Genomic DNA, 20,909 nt, shown 5'->3' on the forward strand with positions numbered 1-20,909 from the left:
CAAAGCAGTCTCGAGTGGACGCTGTGCGTCCTCACGCACCTGTTGTGGTTGACAGTTCAGTTGTTGACAGTTCACAGACTGTCAAGCAGTTACATGACGTTGCGTTCTGGTCCGCTACTCATGCACCAGTGAGTGTGGACTCTGCTTGTAAAGCATTGCCACCACGGTAGGTCTCTCCCTTGCTTGAGACTCAGCTTTTATCGGACAAGGTTCCTGTAGATGAGGAAGTTGCTGTTCCCCCTCCTACTGATATTCCCTTGAGGACTCTGTCAGATGGAGAGGAGCCTAAAGCTGCTTAGCCCCCTATGGACTTTAATTAAATCATGATGATTTTTTTAAGGATCTTTGTCCGGATCTTTTTGTAACTGCTGCTCCTCGTTCGCCTAAACGTCAGAGCTTACACTAGGCCTAGCTACTTCGAAGCCGTTGTTTTTAAGCTAGTGCTCTCTCGCTCTCCTAGAGAGCTTTACGTTGGCTAGGCGACTGGTTTTTCACCAGGAGGAGTTTGGGGGATACAGCCTTTGCTTTCCCTTCTTTTAAACTGGTTTATTGAGCGAGAGTCTGATATGACACGAGAGAAGTTCTCGGCTTGGGAGTTCATGCCTCTGCCCAAATAGACTTCTCAATTCTCGTAGACTCTCCCTGGCGCCTGGCCAGGAGACGCTCCAAGTTTTTTACAGGTCAACTTCACAGCTGTTTTCGAGCCTTTGAAGTTTTGCTGTACAATTATGTCATGCATAACAAGGCTTTCAGGGATGGTAAGCGGTACCTCCTCAGTCGCTAACCCCGTCTGTTGCCGCACCTGCTCCCGTAGACCCTAAATGGGCTTTGCTGCAAGTCATGCAGTCCAAGCTTGCGTCCTTGATAGAGGACTTTAATGCAGAGAAGGTTGCTACCGAACCTTCTGGCCAACAACCTTCCAACCGGTCGGTTGTGCGCCCTGTTGACGCTGAGGTAACCTACTCGCGTCTGCCAGTTGAGGTGGTTCCTCCACCGATGCGACCCAGTGTGGGTTGCCAGCCGCACGTTGACGTTAAGCGACGCTCGGAGGTGGTTGTTGACGTTCAGGACGTTCAACAACCAGCAGAGGTGACTTGTTTTGACGCAGTGCGTCAACCTCAGCAACCCGGTAGGGTGTTGACTGCACAACCCAGACGGTCTAGACAGTCTCGGGTTGACGCTGTGCTTCCTCGCGCACCCATGGTTGTTGACAGTTCACAGACTGTGCAGCAGTTCCATGATGTTGCGTCCGGCTCCGTCACGCATGCACCAGTGCGACCGGACTCAGCGAGCCAGACGTTGCCCACTCCGTTGCCGTTTCCTCATCAGTTTTCGGATGAGGAACCCTCTGATGAGGACGTTGCTGAACAACAAGACGATCAGCCCCCAGAATAGATCAAGGCCTGCTATCCATCCAGAAGATGCTGAAGAAGGAACGCTGCTCAGTCAGGCTGTGGATGAGTCTGGTAGGGACGCTGTCATCTGTGGAACAATTTGTGTCACTAGGAAGACTACACCTCCGTCCTCTTCAATACCATCTAGCTTTTCACTGGAAAAAGGGCAAGACGCTAGAAGCGGTCTCGATCCCGGTTTCCGAAAAGATAAAGTCTTGTCTGACTTGGTGGAAGGACAATATCAACCTAAGAGAGGGTCTTCCCCTGGCTGTTCAGACTCCCAACCACGTTCTCTTCTCGGACGCATCGGACGTGGGCTGGGGCGCGACACTAGACGGTCGGGAATGCTCAGGACTGTGGAACTCGAGTCAGAGGAGCATGCATATCAACTGCAAGGAGCTGTTGGCAGTACATCTGGCCTTGAAAAGCTTCAAGTCTCTCCTTCGAGGCAAAGTGGTGGAAGTTAACTCGGACATCACCACGGCCTTGGCTTACATCTCCAAACAAGGAGGTACCCACTCACTGACGTACGAGATCGCAAGGGACCTGCTCATCTGGTCAAAAGGTCAAGACATCTCCCTAGTAACGAGGTTCATCCAAGGCGACTTGAACGTCATAGCAGATTGTCTCAGTCGGAAAGGGCAAGTAATTCCAACCGAATGGACCCTCCACAAGGATGTGTGCAAGAGACTGGGCCACTTGGGGTAAAACCATCCATAGATCTCTTTGCAACCTCGCTGACCAAGAGGCTTCCAATCTATTGCTCTCCAGTCCCGGACCCAGCAGCAATACATATAGATGCTTTCCTCCTAGATTGGTCACATCTGGATCTCTACGCATTCCCACCGTTCAAGATTGTCAACAAGGTACTGCAGAAGTTCGCCTCTCACGAAGGGACAAGGTTGACGTTAGTTGCTTCCCTCTGGCCCGCGAGAGAATGGTTCACCGAGATACTTCGATGGTTAGTAGACGTTCCCAGTAGTCTTCCTCTAAGGGTAGACCTTCTACGTCAGCCACACGTAAAGAAGGTACTCCAAAGCCTCCACGCTCTTCGTCTGACTCCCTTCAGACTATCGAAAGACTCTCGAGAGCTAGAGGCTTTTCGAAGGAAGCAGCCAGTGCGATTGCTAGAGCAAGGAGAGCGTCTTCCATTAGAGTCTACCAATCGAAGTGGGAAGTCTTCCGAGACTGGTGCAAGTCAGTTTCTGTATCCTCGACCAGTACCTCTGTAGCTCAAATAGCTGTTTTTCTCTTATACCTGAGAAAAGGACGATCCCTTTCAGCTCCCACTATCAAGGGCTACAGAAGCATGTTGGCATCGGTCTTCCGGCATAGAGGCTTAGATCTTTCCAAACATAAAGATCTGCAAGACCTCCTTAAGTCTTTTGAGACCACCAAGGAGCGTCGTTTGGCTACCCCTGGATGGAATTTAGACGTGGTACTAAGATTCTTCATGTCAGACAGGTTGGAGCCGTTACAATCAGCCTCCCTGAAAGATCTCACTCTTAAGACACTTTTCCTGGTATGCTTAGCCTCGGCTAAAAGAGTCAGTGAGATTCATGCCTTCAGCAAGAACATCGGATTTTCGTCAGAAAAGGCCACTTGTTCGCTACAACTTGGTTTTCTAGCCAAAAATGAGCTGCCTTCTCGGCCTTGGCCTAAATCTTTCGATATCCCCAGCTTATCGGAGATCGTAGGCAATGAACTAGAAAGAGTCTTATGCCCTGTTAGAGCTCTTAAGTTCTATTTAAAGCGTACTAAACCTTTACAAGGCCAATCTGAAGCTTTATGGTGTTCAGTTAAGAAACCATCCTTGCCTATGTCAAAGAATGCTTGGTCAGACTTTATCAGATTGTTAATACGAGAAGCTCATTCACATCTGAGTGAGGAAGACCGAACTTTGCTTAAGGTGAAGACGCACGAAGTTAGAGCTGTAACAACTTCCGTGGCCTTTAAGCAAAATATATCTCTGCAAAGTATAATGGACGCAACCTATTGGAGAAGCAAGTCAGTGTTCGCGTCATTTTACTTGAAAGATGTCCAGTCTCTTTACAAGAACTGCTACACACTGGGACCATTCGTAGCAGCGAGTGCAGTAGTGGGTGAGGGCTCAACCACTACAATTCCCTAATTCCTTATCCTTTTAATCTGTCTCTTGAAATGTTTTTTTTTTTATGGGTTGTCCGGAAGGCTAAGAAGCCTTTCGCATCCTGGTTGATTTGGCGGGTGGTCAAAGTCATTTCTTGAGAGCGCCTAGATTAAGGGTTTGATGAGGTCCTGTTGTATGGGTTGCAACCCTTGATACTTCAGATCCTAGGGGTCGATCAGCATCCTAAGAGGATCGCGAGGCTCCGTAAGGAAGACGTACTTAAAAGGCAGAGTAATTGTTCAAGTCGACTTCCTTACCAGGTACCTATTTATTTTGTTTTTGTTATTTTGATAACTTCTAAAATGAAATAAAAAACTCTTAGCTCATAAAAGTGTAAACATATATTACTGGTCTCTACCCACCATCCTGGGTGTGAATCAGCTATATAATCACCGGCTAAGTTAAATATTGAAAAATGTTATTTTGATTATAAAATAAATTTTTGAATATACTTACCTGGTGATTATAAATTAAATGACCCTCCCTTCCTCCCCAATAGAGACGCAGTGGGACGAGGAGAAAATTGAGTCTTTGTTTACATTGAGAGCTGGGTATCTGGTCGACAGATGGCGCTGTTGGGCACACCCGCAACCTGTGTAGCGATCGCTGGCGAGTTTTTCCGTAGAGTTGTCTGTCGAGCAACAGAGTTGCAGCTATATAATCACCGGGTAAGTATATTCAAAAATTTATTTTATAATCAAAATAACATTTTTTGGGAAACATCATTTTATTCTAGAAAATTGCTACTCTTTAAATAGTTAATTGCACATTAAGAAAGCGTGTACTTTTGTTTTTAAATTTCGGGTGTGTTTTAAAAATCGAGTATTGTTGACTTCTTTTTGTTTTACTTTTGGCTGTGATTAGATCAGCTGACATCTACTGTAGCTGCCGCTCTTGAGAGTGTACGAATACACTAACAAAGTATCGTTTATACCATTTCTTAACTTATTCAAACCGTCTGCAGTATACAGTTGATATTACATAAGCACCAATGTGTTATAACCTATCAAATTTTTTTGTTTATTACATTTAAACCCCCCTCTATCTCTCTCTCTCTCTACCTCTCTCTCTCTCTACCTCTCTCTCTCTCTACCTCTCTCTCTCTCTCTACCTCCCTCTCTCTCTCTCTCTACCTCTCTTTCTCTCTCTACCTCTCTCTCTCTGTGGGCTACTTTTCACTACCTCCCATTCCTTACCTCTCTCTATCTCTCTAACAAATGATATCTTTGTTGCTCCTCAAAGTTTCATTTATATTGAAAATCAATCATGATTCAATTTTCCTTACTTTCTCCAATCTCGCACCATCGGTCACATCGCGGTATTTTCGAAATTTCCGGAAAATCCGCGATATATGTATATACATGGGTTATGAAAAAAATCCGCGAAGTGGTGAATCCGCGATGGTCGAACCGCGAAGTAGCGAGGGCTCACTGTATATGTCAGGATTGCCTTTGCTCCTGTGAGAATACAACTCATTTTTATTTATGCAGAAATATTTTTATAATCAATTGAGGGGGAGACATGCCCATTCACCTGATAATTCACCTGATAATGCCATTATTATTTCTTCAGCTATTGTCGAGTCACTATGTCTCTGATGTACTTTGGGGGATTTAGTTTCCTGTTCTTTTTGTTTTTTGGTAGTTTTGTATCTTTATGATTGACAAGTCTGAATAATATTGTAAATAAACATGCACAAAGCAATATGTTTATAGGGTAAGGTGATCAACAGTATTTGAAAATGCTTGGTTTATTTCCTTACTCTCGAACTGTACTCATCTCACAAATACATTATCCTCGCCTTGCCTTTCGTTTCTAGACCAAGCGCAGGTGTTCAGTCGTGCGTATTGATTAAAAGTTTGTGAGGAACCAAATAAATTTTTCAAAACATTATGTAATTAAATCTCTTATAGTGCTTACGATGTATTTGACTCTAGGTCAATAGTTGTGCAACGGATACTTAGTATTTTTTGTATAGTTACCTTACAACTATGGAACGTAAAGAGCATACAGTTTTATCGTGTTTTTGAAAACTATTAGACAGTTTGATTGGGAGTATTGATATAATGATAAAGGAAGGTTTTTAATAGTGAACGACACCTCGTAGTAACGGGGGATTTTGAGGAGGGAGAAGTCTAATTGGAAAGGAACCTCTGGTAGTGGTATCACTCACCCCAGTTTTAATACCGACACCCTTTAGGGGTGAGCGAGCTGGATATATTCCTGGCATTCCATGCAACTTTTTTCTCTGGTATATTTAGCAGTATTTATACCTTTGAAATGGTGCTTTAAGGAGCATTTCACGGAGCGACACAGGTTGAGCCCAGAAATAGATTTTTCCTTCGTCAAAATCCCTTATTTAAATCTTTACCGGGTAATCACGTAATTGCATTCCTCCCTACATTTAGCCAGGACAAGAGAATTCTTTAGGATATGTATAGTTCTACAACTTTGAGTTATATGAAGTTCTTGGTATTGATAGACCTGTGGTGCCACCTATCAGATCTACTGAGAATCAAAGGGAATTGGGAGATTGGAGAGAGAGAGTGGGGTAGAAAATATTTCTCATGTTAAAGGTTAGGAAGCCAGTGGGTTTGATGACCAAATGATGATAACTATCTGATAAGTATTTATTTAACCCTTTTACCCCCAAAGTACGTACTGGTACGTTTCACAAAACTCATCTCTTTACCCCCATGGACGTACCGGTACGTCCTTGCAAAAAAAATGCTTTGTTCCGTAACCGAAATACAAACCACGCTATTTACAAAGGGTTACCTTTTAGCGCAGCTGAAATGGCGAGCCATTAGAATTTAACGAGGGTGTATTACCCCCGCGCTAGTTAGCGGGGGGGTAGGGGAGTGGTAGCTAGCTACCCCTCCTCCCCCTCACACACAGGTGAATGCTCACTTTCACTTTTGGCTCGGACTGTGACAGACGTCTCTGTCTTGGTCCTCTCTTGGCAGCCATTGTTTGTTTTGTCTTTACTTAATCGCTTACTTTTCTTTTACTCAATATATATGTAAACATGTTTTCATGTTTGTATATATATTTGAGTATAGAAATAAGTAAGTTTCCTTTTCAGATTTGTGTGTGTAGTGTATGATATCTACGTGGAGTCCTCGGCAGTTAGGCCACCACGGCGTAATTTTATGGGTGGCAATAGAGTTTGACTTATGTCTTTCTCTCTCTCTCTCTCTTGAGGTCGTTCACCCTTTTACTACGTGTTACTACGCCCTTGTAGTTTCCTTTCCGTGTGGGGGGGTTGCTACGCCGTACGTTTGTCTCAATTAGTTATGAATCTAATTGTAGTTGTTTTTTGTTTTTCAGCTTGTAGAACGATTCCTTTCGGGGTTTTCGTTCTTTCTTTAGTGTTCATTCATTTTTAAATTACATAATTACATTGTTACATAATTATAATTGTTATAATTCTGTTTTGGTTACAGCTCTCCTTCCGTGAGTGTAAGTGGTTGTGAGGGCACGTGCCTGTTGTGTAATTCTTGTTTCCTTTCCCTCGGGATTCCTCTTCGGAGCCTTCCCGGGGGAATGAATGTGTACTAATATTATTTGTATTATTTTTTTACAGTTACCGATCTAGTTCGTTTCTGTAATATGGCAACGGTGTGAGCTGTCTGGTTGAGTCCTGGGGATTCGGCTGTTGCTGCCTCCCCCCTTGTATTTTCGTCAGGGGCGTGTCTCCTTCTACTGGAAGTACTCCCGTGACGACGGACAGCTCTCCAGTTCATTTTAGAACTCTCAGGAGGCTTGCCTCCTTGGGCGGGTAACTTTCCTTCCGAGGGAAGTTTTTCCTGTCCAGGCTTGAGTTTTCCCCTTTTGGGGGGCTCTTCTCTTGCCTTTTTTTTCGTGCGACTATGCTCTTGGTGCTGAGCGGTCGCACCTGCAGTTTCGCTCAAGGGGCTGGGCAACTGCAGGAGCTCCTCTTCGGAGGATTGCTCCTTTTAGGTCACTGGCTGACCAGTCTCTTCTACGAAGTGTTTCCCTTTCGTTCGCGAGAGAGTACACTCATAGAGACTCCTCTTCGGAGGTTTCTTCTGTTGCTGTTGCTGTTGGCCTCCCTCGCCGTAAGGCCCACCGTCCGCCTCGTCGTAAGGGCCTCTCATCTCCCTATAAGGGTGCTTGAGGCGCCTTTTTGGATCTCCGTTTGCAGCCTACAACTCCTTTCTCGATCTTCCGCCTTGGTGCAGATGGACAGCAGTCTGATCTCGTCTTCCGACGGGCAACTGTCTTCCCGACGGACAACGGTCTTCCCGACGGACAGCGGTCTTCCGACGGACATCAGTCTCCCAGCGGACAACGATCTCTTCGGGGCAAAGGGTTGCCCCCAGGGGGGTTCTTCCCTTGCGTGTCAGGGTTTCCCTGCGCGCCCTTCTGCTGTGTTCTCTCCTGCTCCTGCTCAGTGTTAGCGCACAGGCGCTCTTCTGCTCATCAGCGCTTTCCTGTTCGTCAGCGCTTTCAAGATGATCATCCCTGCTGTTCCTGTTGGTTCCTGTTATGCGCCCTGTGCGCCCACGTTCGCCCTCGCGATCTAGAACTTCGGTTCAGGTCGGGGTCAAGGACTCTTCTTCTATGCGCAGGCTTCCACGCTTAGCCTTCTGCTCGTCAGCGATCATCAGCTCGCCAGCGATCACCTGCCTCTCGGCGATCTCCGGATCGCCCGCGTGTGTTACAGCCGGCACGCCAACGTTCTCCAACACTTCTGAAAGAACATGGTTCGCCAGCTACTAGCTCACCTGCGCATGCTGATCGCCATCGCGCGACCCTCAACTGCGGATGCTGATCGCCATCACGCGACCCTCAACTGCGGATGCTGATCGCCATCGCGCGACCCTCAACTGCGGATGCTGATCGCCATCGCGCAACCCTCAACTGCGGATGCTGATCGCCATCGCGCGACCCTCAACTGCGGATGCTGATCGCCATCGCGCGACCGCACACCAGCGGATGCTGATCGCCATCGCGCGACCCTCAACTGCGGATGCTGATCGCCATCGCGCGACCGCACACCTGCGGATGCTGATCGCCATCGCGCGACCCTCAACTGCGGATGCTGATCGCCATCGTGCGACCGCACACCTGTGGATGCTGATCACTATCGCGCGACCCTGCGCATGCTGATCACCATCGCGCGACCCTCAACTACGGATGCTGTTCGCCATCGCGCGATCGCCCACCTGCAGATGTTGCTCGCCATCGCGCGACCGCCCAGCACATGCTGATCGCCATCGCGCGACCCTGGCATGCTGATCACCATCGCGCGACCCTGCGCATACTGATCACCATCGCGCGACCCGGCGCATGCTGATCACCATCGCGCGATCGCCCTCCTGCACATGCTGCTCGCGATCGCTCACCTTCGCATACTGCTCGCCAACGCACGATCGCTCACCTGCGCATGCTGCTCGACCATCGCGTCGGCATAACACAACGCGCCATCGCCAACCTGCGCGTTAGCGCTCACCAGCTCACCACCGATCGCTTGTTGATCCATATCGCCAGCGGTCTTCCTCGCCCACGCGGCAGCGCGTTTCCTCGCCATCGCGCTAACGCTTGCGTTCGCCGCCTCGGACTCGCTCTCATCCACCTGCCCACCCTCGCGACCGCTCGCCTGCGCGACCGCTCGCCCGCGCGACCGCTCGCCTGCGCGGCCGCGCGACCATTCGCCTGCGCGCCCACACGCCCACGTGCCTGCACGTCTACGCTCATGCGCGTCCGCGCCCATGCTCTCCAATGTTCGCCCACGCGCGAACCAACGGTTTTTCCATCGCACGGACGGATGGTGTTCCGTCGCGCGAACCTACAGTGTTTCTTCGCACAAACGTCGGCTTATTTCTTGCAGTATCCATTGCTCGTATATGGGTTATCGCTCGCCGACCACCAGCTCTCGCCCTTCCTACCACGCTCGCCCTCCTTCTGCGCTCCTTCGCTCACCTTCGGTTGCGTTACCGCGCATGGGTACTTCCACGTTCGCCCACGCGAAAATCTTTGAATTACCGTCGCGCGAGCTCCAGGGCGATTGCGACCACGATTCCCAATGGGGTTTTCGTAGCATGGCCAGCCTGGCGAGTTCTTCTGGAGCATATTTCCAGAACACGGCCTCACTCCGTAAACGCAGAGCATGGCACTTGCAAGAATAGGAGAAACTTAAGGGAGATCTGAGCAACACACCTCTTTCCTGAACCTGGGTTAGCCCTTCCCCGTCATTCCCTGGAAGGATTTTTGGCGGGGGGCTTTCCGTTCGAGATTTCTCCATCGGATAAGAGGTGACTGCTTACCCCTTCCTCTGGGAACTTACCAGGTTCTTTCCCTCCTCGGTTACAGCCCGAGGTTTGGTTCAAGGAAGCTACAGGAAGATCAGGGGTACTTTCCTCCTCTCGAGCTCAGGCACCTTGGCCTTTCGTCGTTAAGTATCTAACTTGCGGACAAGCTCGATGTTGTACCATCTGGACGCGCTGACTGAGGGCTTCCTTCGGGTGTCTCATCTGTGGAGGTCGACGACCTCAGACACCCTTCCATCCTTGAGAAGAGTTTGTTTGTGCCCAAGGACAGAGACTTAGACAGCTGCTGTGCGGAGGAAATCGACTTACGGTTTCACTCCTCCAAGGCGCTTTCTTCCAGACTCTGCAGGGCTCCAGCGCCCTTTTTCTTTCAACCACGTCGGCCTAAGTTATCGGCTACGACAACTGGGACAAGGTGTCCAATTGCAGTTTCCTCCTGTCAGGAACAGATGGCACGGGAGACTCCCCCGGGGGGGCATAGTCCTAAAAGGAGTTCACGAACTCTAGGATTGCAGGTTTTTCGCTGGGAGGATGCTTAAGGTTACTCATCCGAATGACAGCTTCCCGATGCCCATTCCCGCACAATCTCTGTGATCAGCCAAGGATATCGCGCCTGCCGTCTCTGTCAGCGAATTCAGTGTCTCTGAACCTCTATGCCATAGCGTCAGCAGAGTTGCCCGGTTGGGCAGAATGATCCATACCTTAGGCGAAGGTCTTCCTTAGGATCATCGACGGCTTCACCCCCGGCCCCCTCAGTCGATCCTTTCTTGTAAGGAAGGATCTGAGAGGGGATGTCCGTAGTCGACCTCTCAGCCCTGATCAAGTTTGTCGAACAAACTTCGGCCAGCGTAGACCAGCAAAATCGATCAGACTGGTAACGAGGCGACAGGACTCCTTAAACCCTGGATCGGAAGGACGGGTACTTTCAGTTTCCATTCCATCCATCTTCCAGGGTGCTCGTCGAATTCAGCCTAGACTGCAAGTATTCCTGCTTATGATGCAGTGTGGCTATCCCGCCGTGGCATAGCAGGTTTGTTTCCCCAGAGAACTCTCCCTGCCTTCCTCTTGGCTGCTCAGGTGCAGGCTTCCGCCTCCTCTGCTGTTTGGAGGGCTGGTCAACTCCGGTAGGCTCGGGTCGACCTTCTTCAGCGCCGGGACAAGCTTCCGGATGCTTACCGTGATTGTGGGCTCATGGTATTTTGCTTGGAGCCTTCTCTTCCTCTGCCTCAACATCTGGAGTATCTGGCCATGATATTGAGTCAACGGCCTTACCACGTTGGAAACCCCGCTTCTCGTCCGTCCAGCGAGGTTAAGCAACGTCGGTACTTGGATGGGTGACCACCTGGGGACGCCAGATTCTGTTTCCACATCCTCCGAGCCTTCCTTTCGGTTGACTGTGGCAAGACTGAGGAGAGTCGCAGTACCTGTTCTCAGTCAAGCAGAGCTTTCAGCCCTACTTTGGAACGTTTCCTAGTTCTCCTTTCCTCATTGACCCGTCTATAGTCCGAACGGTCGCCTCAGGATAAGTTCCATGTGGGGCGATCCAAGTTCCGGTGGCTTCAGGCAATGTTTAACCGGACTTCCTGGCCCCTATGGGACCAGCGGAACTATTAGACCTGCAATGGGTGTTGACCTATGGAGCCTCTTGATGGTAGTGAATATTCTCGTCCTTTCCCCACATTCTTGATGCGGTTCTCGGACTCGTCAAAGGAAAGGGGGGGGGGGGGCATGTTCCGGTCCAGGCCTATGGTCAAGACCTGAAGGATACCTCTCCATCATTCAGGCAAGGCTTAGGGGCCTTAGTCTGGCCCCTCTACAGATCTTACACCTCCTGCCGAGTCGCCCCGTGCGCGTCGACTTCATGATTCTGGCGTATTCTAACCAGCAGGGGACGCATTTTCACACCTTCACATCTTGCAGTAGAGATACCGGGATGATTGAGATTCTCGCAATACCACCATCGGCTCTCTCATTCCAGGCAGGGGAATGTTCTCTCAGACTATCCGAGCAGAGCCTCGTAGAGAGAGTGTACCTGGGGGTCTTTGAGCTTGGGTAACCAGCAAGTACTGGTCTGGGGGACCTGATCGCGACAGCTTGGAACCTCAAGCTTCCGCTATTCTTCCCCCCAGTCTCAGACCCCGAGACTCTGGCAAGATGCATTCCGGTGATGGTGGGACAACTTCGACGCCTGCGTCTTCCCTCCTTTTTGTCTGTGGACAATGGGTCTCAACAAGACCAGGTTGTCTGTCAACCTTTCAATGGGAGAGCTCCACTGGGACTATGCGTAGAACGGTTTCTGGACCCTCTGCTTCCCCTGACGGAACTCCCGGGAGAGCTTCTCCCACGGCGCAGACTACTCAAGCAACCACACTGCGACATCTCTCCCGAACCGGGGCGTCGCTTCGGCTTCATGCCTGGAGACACTACGCCTCCTCCTCAAGAAGAGACAACCCGCTACAGTCGCGGTACGGAGGTCGCGTCATCTGCGATAGTCATCCACAGGGGTCTCCCAGGAAAAGTGAAGAGTCTAAGGTGGTTGGTGCCGTGGGAGATATACCTCTTCCCTTGAGGCCTCTTCTCCAGCAATAACGGTCTTATTGCCTTTCGGCGGGAGGAAACTCCTTTCCGCTCTCGGCAATGAAGCCTGTCGCTCAGCCTTTCCCTGACCTTCAGGCTTAAAGGAATAACTTTTTCCTGCCCGCTGGATCTATCCTCGCTCATGCGAAGCTACGATCATCCCCGCCCTAGTCAGAGGAAGACATCCAACTTGGAGCATGGCTCGGACTTTTAGTCCTTTAAGAGATCTTCTCAAGACCCTTTACGACAGGCCTCGGATTGTATTCCGCCTTGGGTCTCCTGCTCACTCTGGCCACGGCCAGTGTGTAAGCAATCTTCTTGGTCTCTTACGACTCCCCCCTTTCTAAGGAAGAGGGGAAGGCAACATTCAGGCTCGCTCCTGAGTTGTTGGCTAGACTCAGAATCTTGGGGTCCCGGCCCTTCGGTCCGATTCATTCAAGATTTCGAGTCTCCATTCTGTATCTGATGTCCCAAGACCTTCTCTTTCTTGCCAGTAAAGGAATCGAGAGGTTAGCGCTGGGAACAGCTGCAGTTTGTCCTCAGTTGCAACCGATTTGGGAGCACAAGGAGGACATGGGGGAGAGTCACCAGTATACCTCTTCAGCCCGGACTCAAGGACATTCATCTCGACCTGTCTCCAGACCCTCCCCCGTCACGTCGCCCTACAGCACGATGTTGGATACATCGCAACGTCCCTAGCCTTCGAGTAATACTACTCTGTGACGCAGGTGCTACAAGCTGGAGTCTGGAAGCGTCTAATGACCTTCGCAGCCCGCTTCCTGCAGGGCGTGACCCACAGGAGTCTCGATACGTTTTCTATCGCTCTGTGGTGGCTACACAACAGCTGGTCTAACCTCAGGCTCCTTTTTGGACAGGTAGCAGAAGGTTGAGGGCATTGTTATCAGGTTTTAGTCTGCATGAACGAAAGAAGTATTTCTGGCCCTTACTTCTTTCTTCATCATCCCCTCTACGGGGAAGCAGCATCCTGGTCTCTGCATAGCTGACCTCGAACCTCTGCAGGTAAACCATGCTTCCTTGTGTTCCGAGTATTGAGTCAATACTGTCGCGTCCCCCATACCCTGACGAGGTGGTATTGGGAACGTCCTAACCCAGAGTTCCTTCTGGAACTCCAGGTCAACTACCTAGGATGGGTCACACTTCTTCCTTCACACACAAGCTTACGTAGGCCACATGGTTCCTTGCGGAGCAAGGAACTTGTGAGGTGCAGGGACTCCTTTTCTCGAGTGCGACTCACTCGGATTCTGAGTCCCCGGGTAAAGCCAAAGCCAGTATGGCTGGGGACTTTCCACCCTACCTAAGGGGTAAGTCACCCTTTGTAAATAGCGTGGTTTGTATTTCGGTTACGGAACAAATGACAAATTCGAAGATAATTTGTATTTTTCCTAACCATACAAACCTTAGCTATTTACACATATTTGCCCGCCAGCCCTGTCCCCCAAGACAAGTCCTACCTCTAAGTGAAAGTGAGCATTCACCTGTGTGTGAGGGGGAGGAGGGGTAGCTAGCTACCACTCCCCTACCCCCCCCCCCCCCCGCTAACTAGCGCGGGGGTAATACACCCTCGTTAAATTCTAATGGCTCGCCATTTCAGCTGCGCTAAAAGGTTACCCTTTGTAAATAGCTAAGGTTTGTATGGTTAGGAAAAATACAAATTATCTTCGAATTTGTCATATTTACATTTTTTTTTGCATATTTTTAATAATTTTTTGAGAAACTTCAGGCATTTTCCAAGAGAATGAGACCAACCTGACCTCTCTATGACGAAAATTAAGGTTGTTAGAGCAATTTAAATAAAAAATATACTGCAAAATGTGCTTGAAAAAAAAATAACCCCTGGGGGTTAAGGGTTGGAAAGTTCCAAATAGCCTGGGGGTAAAAGGGTTAATAAATTTTATTATTAAATTTAGCTTTTTTTATGCATTGGCATACTGTACTTTGAGAATTTGGCTATGCAGTAAAGTATTTTTTTTTTTTGTTATGGTTATATAATGCTTAGATTCACCTTCATATATAAAACTGCGAATATTTTATTCATGCCAGAAAATCGAGTCAAATTTTACTGAATAAGATAATGTTGAAGGATAATCTTGAAAATTCTCATTGGAGAGAAGTGTCTGTGATTTATGAGGAATTATCGAGGTCTCTATACTGTTTAATGTTGATAAAGTGTCTCAGAGTTGAATGTGTCACTTTTGAAATTGTGTAATTGAACACACAAGTTGACTGAATATTTTTGTCCTTTATTATTGATATCTTATATCTAAGTGTTGGAATACCCTAACCATGACAACGAGAAAGGTCTCTAAGGAGAACATAGACTAAGACTTACACAGCCCTTAATCAAGGAAACTCAGACATAAGACAGCCCTTAATCAAGGAAACTCAGACATAAGACAGCCCTTAATCAAGGAAACTCAGACATAAGACAGCCCTTAATCAAGGAAACTCGGACACAAGACAGCCCTTAATCAAGGAAACTCGGACACAAGACAGCCCTTAATCAAGGAAATGCGGACACAAGACAGCCCTTAATCAAGGAAACTCTAATACAGACTACCCTTAATCAAGGAAGCTCAGACATAGACAGCCCTTAATCAAGGAAACTCAGGCACAGACAGCCCTTAATCAAGGAAAGACTAATATAGAGTCCTTAATCAAGGAAGCTCAGACACAGACAGTCCTTAATCAAGGAAACTCAGGCACAGACAGCCCTTAATCAAGGAAACTCTAATACATACAGTCCTTAATCAAGGAAACTCAGACAGACAGAGCTTAATTAAGGAAACTCGAATACTGACTACCCTTAATCAAGGAAGCTCAGACACAGATGGCCCTTGATCAAGGAAACTCAGACACAAACAGCTCTTAATCAAGGAAAGACTAATATAGAGTCCTTAATCAAGGAAGCTCAGACACAGACAGTCCTTAATCAAGGAAACTCAGGCACAGACAGCCCTTAATCAAGGAAACACTAATACATACAGTCCTTAATCAAGGAAACTCAGACAGACAGAGCTTAATTAAGGAAACTCAAATACAGACTACCCTTAATCAAGGAAGCTCAGACACAGATGGCCCTTGATCAAGGAAACTCGGACACAAACAGCTCTTAATCAAGGAAAGACTAATATAGAGTCATTAATCAAGGAAGCTCAGACACATATAGCCCTTAATCAAGGAAACTCAGACACAGACAGCTCTTAATCAAGGAAACACTAATACAGACAGTCCTTAATCAAGGAAACTCAGACACAGACGGCCCTTAATCAAGGAAACTCGGGCACAGACAGTCCTTAATCAAGGAAACTCTAATACATACAGTCCTTAATCAAGGAAACTCAGACAGAGCTTAATTATGGAAACTCAAATACAGACTACCCTTAATCAAGGAAGCTCAGACACAGATAGCCCTTAATCAAGGAAACTCAGACACAGACAGCTCTTAATCAAGGAAACACTAATACAGACAGTCCTTAATCAAGGAAACACTAATACAGACAGTCCTTAATCAAGGAAACACTAATACAGACAGTCCTTAATCAAGGAAACACTAATACAGACAGTCCTTAATCAAGGAAACACTAATACAGACAGTCCTTAATCAAGGAAACTCAGATACAGACAGCCCTTAATCAAGGAAACTTGGACAATGACAGCCCTTAATCAAGGAAACTCAGACACAGACAGCTCTTAATCAAGGAAACACTAATACAGACAGTCCTTAATCAAGGAAACACTAATACAGACAGCCCTTAATCAAGGAAACTCAGATACAGACAGCCCTTAATCAAGGAAACTTGGACACAGACAGCCCTTAATCAAGGAAACTTGGACACAGACAGCCCTTAATCAAGGAAACTCAGACACAGAAAGCCCTTAATCAAGGAAACTCACTTACACAGCCCTTAATCATAAGAGTTTCAAACAGTCTTATTGTATACCTAATGTATTTTCAGGTAAGAGAACTTCAGAGCAAGTGTGAGCAGTACGAGGGCGAAAAGCGCCGCATGAGGGCCATGGCCGACTCCAGCTGTTCGCCGTTTGTGTTCTCGCCCCTGAGTGAATTCTCTCCTGACCCTCCAAGCTTCCCTGATCTGGCTCCTCTAGAGCTACCCCCTTTAGACTTCATGGACAATTGTGATAAAGAATGAGAAGTCAAGAGTACAAACACCTTTACTGTTGATCTTTTGAGTTGGCAGGTGGTATCAATTTATAGAGAATCACTCAGTATAGTTTTCTTCTGTCTTCCTTATCTTTTCGGTGTGTTTGTATTAGGTCTGTGTGAAGCAGGATAGCCACAGTCATTCAGGTAGACACATGAATATATCTCAGAATGAAACATTTTCAATAATTAAGCATATCAAATGATTTATGTTTATCTTTTCTATCCTAATGTGCATTGCAAATACAGTCGATCTTTAATTATTTGTGCAGTTAGATTAGTAAACTACTGTACTGCTGTGTAAAGCTGTTAATATTTGTAACTGGGTCTAGATATAGCAAGATATTGTTACAGTATTACTTGCATATCTAATCTATGTGATAACACTGCCATTGCCTTTACATAAAAATAAGTGACCCGTGATTAGTAAAAGGATCAAGTTTAGGCACACTTCTTTACTGTGTTTACTGGTATTGAAGGTTCTTAATATGCTCTAGTTAGATCCATGTAAATAGAAGTACATAAGAGATTTTAGGTGGGCTTTACTCGGTCGTTTGGCATTTCGGATATTTTACGTCTTAATAGGGCATGCAATATGGCTATCGAGAAAATTTACTGTATAAAGAAAATTAAGTAAATAGGTGAAGTCAACATTTTGGATGATAGGTAACGTTTAGTAAAACAAGGCAATGAAGTGTTTGATTGTGATGACTCTTATGTTAATAGTGAGTGTGTGTGTTTCAATGTTGGGGGCTCTTGGGTAGCAAAAGTTACAAATTTAGTATGCTTTGAATCTGCAAAGCTTCAAGATATGTATAATATATACTAAGAATGGAAATTGTAGGAATTCATCTTTCAATCCTCAGTTGTTTGATCACAAACTCGTAACTTAGAATGCCTTTATTATTTTATTCAGCAAAATGTTTAAACAAAAACTCTTTACAAAGTTAACGATGTGTTAATACTGTATACAGTGCTTGCATGAGGCAGAATCATAAGACGACATCAAACTCTCTCAGATATTGCATGCCTAATTTTTTCAACTCTGCGTCTCCAGTGTTGATGTGTTTTGTTAAGTATTGTCGTCCATCTTTTCTCATTAGCATTTTCCCTTCTTCGTTATTCTTCCTAACTTTAGTTAGTCCCTCTTTTTTTTTGGCATTTTTAATTTGTTGATTCTTATTTGTGTATAATTTTCACACTTTCCATATATCTCTTGTGGTGCACAAAGTGTTTTTAATGATTGACATGAACTTTGCGTCAAAACTAGTGTTGTTTCTCTGTTGGAGTATTAATGTTTATTTTTTATGCAACATTGAGTGCTTTGTCTTGGTTACTCATCCTGGCTGCCAGCAAGGTATTGTGACATCTGTAGACGAGTATGGTGATGTATCCGTTCACCACAAATCACAAGAACCGAACCCCCCCTCAGTTTATTGTTCAGCCAAGCCATCTGGGTTTTGCATGTCCTCAGGAAATCCTGTAATAAAGCAGAGGCTTTTGTACTTTGCCATTCTAGTGTTGGCTCTTTACAAAGTTTTGAGTTTAAAAGAAGCCTGAATACGGGTACAGTACTTGAATGTTCTTAAAGTGATTGATCACACAAATATACAGTGTACTTCGACGACTACTTGTAGATGGTGGTTGATGCTTTGTTGTAACGTAGGTATGTTTGCGAGGACGGGAATGATGGTCCCTTTTTGGGACGCTGTGCAGGCCATCTGAAGTGCTGTGGCTATTTCCAGTGAGCCTGAACTTCCGAGGTATCCCATAGGCACACTGAATCTGTGCTTTGCATGTTGATATACCAGCCCTAAAGCAGGGGAGAGAATATTTCTTTGGTAATCATGTTGTATTGGATTCCCTGTTCTAGTCTTTCATAGGAAAGTCCTTGAAGACCACACAATACCCACAAAAATAAGTTTTTCCTTTATCAAAACTCCTGATTTAATTAGCTGTATCTAAATTCCTGGCCCAATCAGGAATGGTACACAGATCTGATGTTCCTGTCAGTAGGTTGATCAAGCAGCATCTTAGACGCTTTAGATTTTTGGAAGAGGTTGTGGAGCAATCTATGCACATCTAGGTATTCCACCTTACAGTTACAGTATCGACAGTGGAACATCATGTCTGTGATTGATGCTGTCGTAGGGTCATTAATCTAGACAATGTCTCCAATCCAAAGATACCAGATTTCCTTGTTCCAATGGCTTCATAAGTACCTGTCAGTGTTTGCAATATACAGCTGCTTATTGGTTTTGTCCCAAGTTTTCAAAGCCTGAGGCATGAAAGATTTTTCTTTAGAGCTGAAATGTCAGTGCTAACACTTCAAAAGGAAGTTTCTAAGGAAATTGTAGAAACTCCCAAGTGTGATCTTCCTGTGATTTTGAAAAGCTTTATCACTGAAGCTCCTTTTGAACCGTTATAGCAGATCTCCGTCTCGCATCTTACTGTACGACACTTTTTATCCAATACCTTTTGTATAGGCTAGCATCATTCAATATCCATGCTATGCTTTTTCAGAGTTGTCTATGCCCTTGGAACTTTCATCTTCATTTCCAAGGCATCATTGCATTTGCCTATTTTGGAATACTATGAAACAGAATTTCAAGATCACACTTAATGAACAAGGGTTCCCCAGGGGGTACCATTAGAAATAAATGTGGATTATCATTCCTTCATTGGGTCAGGCCTTTGATAATCTTGAAATAGTTAGACTTTTATGTTTTTTCCATCCAGGGAGTGCTACTGCAGAGGTTTGAGCCTTTAGATGAAATTTAATTTTAACTTGAACCAAATTATTTATTTTTATAATTGAAGCACGGGCAGGTATTGTTCTTAGTATCTGTTAACTATTCTTCCTTGCATAAATGTTTTTAAAGCATTCAAAGTTTCTGAATTATAGACAAGGTAAATATAAATATTTTGCATGAGCACCCAACTGGGCTTTACTGTATTATTTTTAAAGCCCCATTTTCTTGCTCTTAAATATACAAGGGCACATAATCTGAGCCAAAGAGAAAGGGGACATATATTGGTCTGCCTCGTGTTCTGTATTTACTTTCCTTGCTGATTCGAGACCATTCATTTTCAAAGGTTTTTATTTATATTTTTGTTGGCAAAGGAAGAGGTATTCTAAGTTATGAGATTGTATTAAACGATTAGGTCAGTTTTTTTTCAAAATTTCATATTTGATATGTTTATCTCCTCGGCATTTCGTGTGGTTAAATTAAATGTTTGAAAACATTTTATTTGTCCTTAGGTATTTTGCATGGTTATTGATGTTTTACAGCATGAATTTTTCAAAGTGAATAATTCACGAGTGATTGTTTGGCTTTAGTGAATGGCATGGTATAATTTCTTTTGCTGTAAAGAGTATTGATTATATGCTATGAGAAACTTAATTTTCAAGGGGCTTAGCCTTATGTTCGTGCGAGAAAGGTCTCGGTTGGCGATTCTGTAAAGATCAAAGTCTTTATTGCTCATAGGTTAATTAAGAAAATTTACGATGTATGCAAATCTTCATCTCTATACATAAATATTTTTCTAGCAAAAGTAGGATATATATGGATTTTTCTGCGTACTGGTCTCATCCATAGTAGAATGCTTTCTTACTGAAAGTCTTTCCTTCTTACTTTAGTTTTATATTATGTATAGTACAGCAGCTGAGGTTTAGTTTGGGCATTTAATTCATGCTCCTTACTTTTACTTACTCCTTTTGTATGTGTCTTAACGAGTCTGTTAATGATCATATAAAGTAATATTTAATTACAGCTGAGATGCATACTTTGACAGAAGGATGGTGATTGGTTATACTCTATCATGCCTATAGACAAGAGAAGGTACAGCAGCAGCTGATTTTATGTTACTGTAACTTTATCAAGGTCAAAATTATGTTTCCTAATTGTGTTTTCAGTTAATTTAAGATTTGAATTTTGAGAGGTAGTCAGACGATTATGAATAGTTTGACTATTTAGTATACGATTTTATTTACACGTGTATTTTGCCCCGAAATCTCGTTAGGTTAGGAATTTATTTTTCAAAGTTGCATGTAGTGAGATTACTGTGTTTGGGACAATAGTAAAGAATGTAAGGATATTTTATTGTATGTACTAGTCATATTAGAGGAAGTTTTATGCCTCTTATTATGGAGGGCTTGTGAATGAACAGTTTAATTTTGTTTGGGCCTTTTTAAGTGTATAAAGGCTTTTTTGCATTGGCTTAAGACTTGAGTTTATTTGTTTTATTTGGCTCAAGAGAAAGTTTATTTGCCTGAATTGGCTCAAGAGAAAGTTTATTTGCTCGAACTG

General features: G+C 45.4%; 1 protein-coding gene across 1 annotated transcript in view; it reads left to right on the forward strand.

The window, feature by feature from the left end:
* LOC137619534 (nuclear receptor-binding factor 2-like) overlaps nucleotides 1–16,805 on the forward strand; it is a 56,334-nt gene extending 39,529 nt beyond the window's left edge. Inside the window, exon 5 of the mRNA XM_068349622.1 lies at nucleotides 16,394–16,805. Coding sequence (XP_068205723.1) covers nucleotides 16,394–16,588 — 195 coding nt within the window. The 3' untranslated portion in view covers nucleotides 16,589–16,805. The remainder of the gene's footprint in view (nucleotides 1–16,393) is intronic.
* Nucleotides 16,806–20,909: the final 4,104 nt, after the last annotated feature.

This window comes from Palaemon carinicauda, chromosome 26, assembly GCF_036898095.1.
Source record: "Palaemon carinicauda isolate YSFRI2023 chromosome 26, ASM3689809v2, whole genome shotgun sequence".
NCBI classification, from domain to species: domain Eukaryota; kingdom Metazoa; phylum Arthropoda; class Malacostraca; order Decapoda; family Palaemonidae; genus Palaemon; species Palaemon carinicauda.